At 33.1% G+C, this 2,980-nt stretch overlaps 1 protein-coding gene across 1 annotated transcript; it reads left to right on the plus strand.

The window, feature by feature from the left end:
• The first annotated feature begins 493 nt into the window (after positions 1-493).
• LOC107897184 (cytochrome c-type biogenesis CcmH-like mitochondrial protein) lies at positions 494-2,668 on the plus strand. The gene is made up of 4 exons (XM_041078768.1): positions 494-734; positions 1,175-1,349; positions 1,983-2,114; positions 2,202-2,668. The coding sequence occupies exons 2-4, from the start codon at positions 1,206-1,208 to the stop codon at positions 2,400-2,402; spliced, it is 477 nt and encodes a 158-aa protein (XP_040934702.1). The 5' UTR covers positions 494-734; positions 1,175-1,205; the 3' UTR covers positions 2,403-2,668.
• Positions 2,669-2,980: the final 312 nt, after the last annotated feature.

The raw sequence follows: 2,980 nt of genomic DNA on the forward strand, positions 1-2,980 counted from the left end.
GCAATAAAGTGCGACCGTTGTCTCCATGTCTTCGTCGTTTACAAGTTACATCTCGATGAATTTTATGAGATATATCAAAATTGAAAATTTGTAAAATATTTTTGAAATCATCCCCCTACAACGTCTAACAATTTTTGCACTAATAATTTTCTTTCATATTATTAACTGAGACATTTTTCTTAAATCTCATTGTTATTTGTTAGCGACATTCAAATATATATTCAATTGTTGTCAAAATTACTGTATCGAAATAAGCGGATACGAAAAATTAATTATCTACCTTCAATACTAAATTTGTAAAAATAATTAACTTTCTCAATATTTTATTTCAAAAAAGAAATTTTGATTGGTGGAAAAGTTTGACTTGATTAAAGAAAGAAATTTATAGTTGATTAGCTGTGCGTGACTACAATGAAAATAATTTCTAATAGTAGTCACTAAATTGAAATTTTTTTTATTTAAGTGACGAAAATGAACGCATAATATATACCCATAGAAAAACGTATTGAAATACAAAAACTGCCGCATTACTGCTGCAGCGTATCTATTATACGAATCAACCTCACATAACCGCCTATCTTTTCCAAGTTTAGTGGCAATTGCTCCATGAACAAGCTTTAAAACGAACCAGAGCTTACACCCCTCTCAAAACCTTTGCAAATGATAAGCTAAGCCATTTATCCGAATCGCAAGCGCTGAAATTGGTCATCAGTCGCTGTGTGGAACCCCATAAGGTATTGTATTTTGTTGTCTTCGTTTCTCCTTACTTTTCTATTACTTTCTTTGTTCCAACGGGTGAGCCAGAAACTATGAATTGAAAAAGAAATTGAGAAATTTAGTTGATGGAAATGTCAAACAGAAAGAAACCCAAGAGCTAAATTCCAAGAACAGAGAGTAAGAGCTTCTTTTTTTTTAACAGAAATGGAAGCTATTTGCTTCATTTGAAAGGGGTCTGTTTATTTTTAGGGGAATTTGTGATTTTTTTTTCTTATGGGTTTTTTCGACTATGGGCCAAACCGATCTGCAAAAATCAATTAAAGAAATGCTTGCCAATTTATCTTGTTTTCCGCTTCTTTCTTTTTCCTCCAGGAAAGTGTTTGATAAAATGCTTCACTGATGAAAATAACAGCCGTTGTAAATTCTGATGCTTTTTATCTTGTGAATTTTTTGGCAGTTTGTTTGAGCTGAAGTGATTTATATTGACAATGGAAAACAAAGATGATGAGGTGAAGAAATCACAAGTTGTGGAGGCCAGGGCAAGAAATATCAGCCACAATGTGCGATGTACCGAGTGTGGGAGTCAGTCCATTGAAGATTCACAAGCGGATATTGCAATTCTCCTCAGAAAGGTGTAATGCTTTATTCTCTTCCAAATGGTCTCATAAAAAAGCCATGTTATTTCTATCAGCATAAGCAAACAGATAATTTTCATTGTTAATAATATCATTGACTAAAGAAAAAATAAATACTTCATTTGTTGTGGAATTTAACACTGAATCTGTTTCACACCTCTAATTTCTATTGTTATAAACATGGACTTTTCTGGGGTGGTGGAACTGGTTGGTCAAGTTTCCATAATCATGGTGAAAGTATTAGTTGGATTGAACTAGTTGTTTGTGTTGTTAATGCCTTCCTTTTCATGCTTTTGTTTTCTTGCTATATTTTGCCAACCTTCCATTGGACCATCTCTCGTTGTGTGTGGTAATGAACTTGTGTATGCTCCTATATTTCTAAAACTCCTAACTCTTTGCTTTCCTTGAAACTGTAGCATCATTGCATCGACCCTCCCTTTATTCCAGATAACCAATACTACGAAATGCATTTGGCTTGCAAAATCCACTAACTAACTCATTCTTCTGAAGATATACTTGTTTCGTTCGTTTAACTCTTGCTGCATTGTTTTTGTTTGTCTACATTTCTATGGTTATCTTATACCAACTATGCAAATAAGAAACTTTCGACCTTTAAATTTGTCGTTGCAGTTAATCCGCGATGAGATTCGATCTGGAAAGAGTGACAAAGAGATTTACAGAAAGCTTGAAGAAGAGTATGGAGAGACAGTACTTTATGCCCCTAAGTTCGACCTGCAGACTGCAGCCTTGTGGCTATCACCAGTCAGTTTAAGATCTTAGGATCGCCTGATGATGTTAATTATTATCTGTATCAGTCTTTAAACTAAGAAATAATATTTTTGCGAACAGCTTCTTGTTGCAGGTGCTGCTGCAGGGGTGTGGGGTTACAAAAAGCACAGGCAAAAGACGAACGTTCATATCATGGCGTTGAACCTTGTTAGAGGTGTTCCATTGACCCCAAAGGAGAAAGAAACTATGCTAGACCTCCTCATACCTCCCCCACAAGGACTTGCACCTTCTTCCTTCTGGAGCCGGTGGCGAGGTCGATGATGTTATTCAATTTTCTATCTACTTTTTTACTGGACCTTGTAGTTCCTTTTGATGTTGAAGACGAACCAACATTATTGACGAAAGTTTCGTAGTTAATTAATGTGAAATTCAGTCAAAAATCAAGATCACAAATGAACAGTGAAGCTAGGGTTAGTGGAAGATCGTCCACGTCTTTTGTACAATCACGATGTGATTGAAATAAATATATGTAAAAAAATATATTTATTAAAAATTTATGCAAAAATCGAATGGAACTTTTATTAAAATATGTTGAAGCATGTGAATCCCATATATTTTGTAATATATTTTAAAGTTATAGATAAATTTTAGAATAAATGATTTGAGATATTTTAAGAATATTTTATTTTATTTTATTTTTAGAAGAGAATTATCTTTTAGTAGATTATTAGAATAAGGGAATTATTTTCTCAATTAAGTTATGACTCTTTTCTCTATATAAATTCAGATCTTTTGTTAATAAAATACAGAAAGGTTTTATTAATTTCTAGTAACATCATGGTTAAAATAGTCTTCACTAGATATGAGAGATCCAATAATCAAACAAAGGTAAAAAGTTC

This window comes from Gossypium hirsutum, chromosome A10 (genome assembly GCF_007990345.1).
Source record: "Gossypium hirsutum isolate 1008001.06 chromosome A10, Gossypium_hirsutum_v2.1, whole genome shotgun sequence".
Taxonomy (NCBI): domain Eukaryota; kingdom Viridiplantae; phylum Streptophyta; class Magnoliopsida; order Malvales; family Malvaceae; genus Gossypium; species Gossypium hirsutum.

Bases quoted from the DNA above. Each gene is read 5' to 3' on its own strand.
- LOC107897184 (XM_041078768.1), top strand. From the start codon at position 1,206: ATGGAAAACAAAGATGATGAGGTGAAGAAATCACAAGTTGTGGAGGCC. The intron at 1,350-1,982 runs GTGTAATGCTTT...TTGTCGTTGCAG, and splicing joins TTGCAATTCTCCTCAGAAAG to TTAATCCGCGATGAGATTCG. The intron at 2,115-2,201 runs GTCAGTTTAAGA...TTTTGCGAACAG, and splicing joins CAGCCTTGTGGCTATCACCA to CTTCTTGTTGCAGGTGCTGC.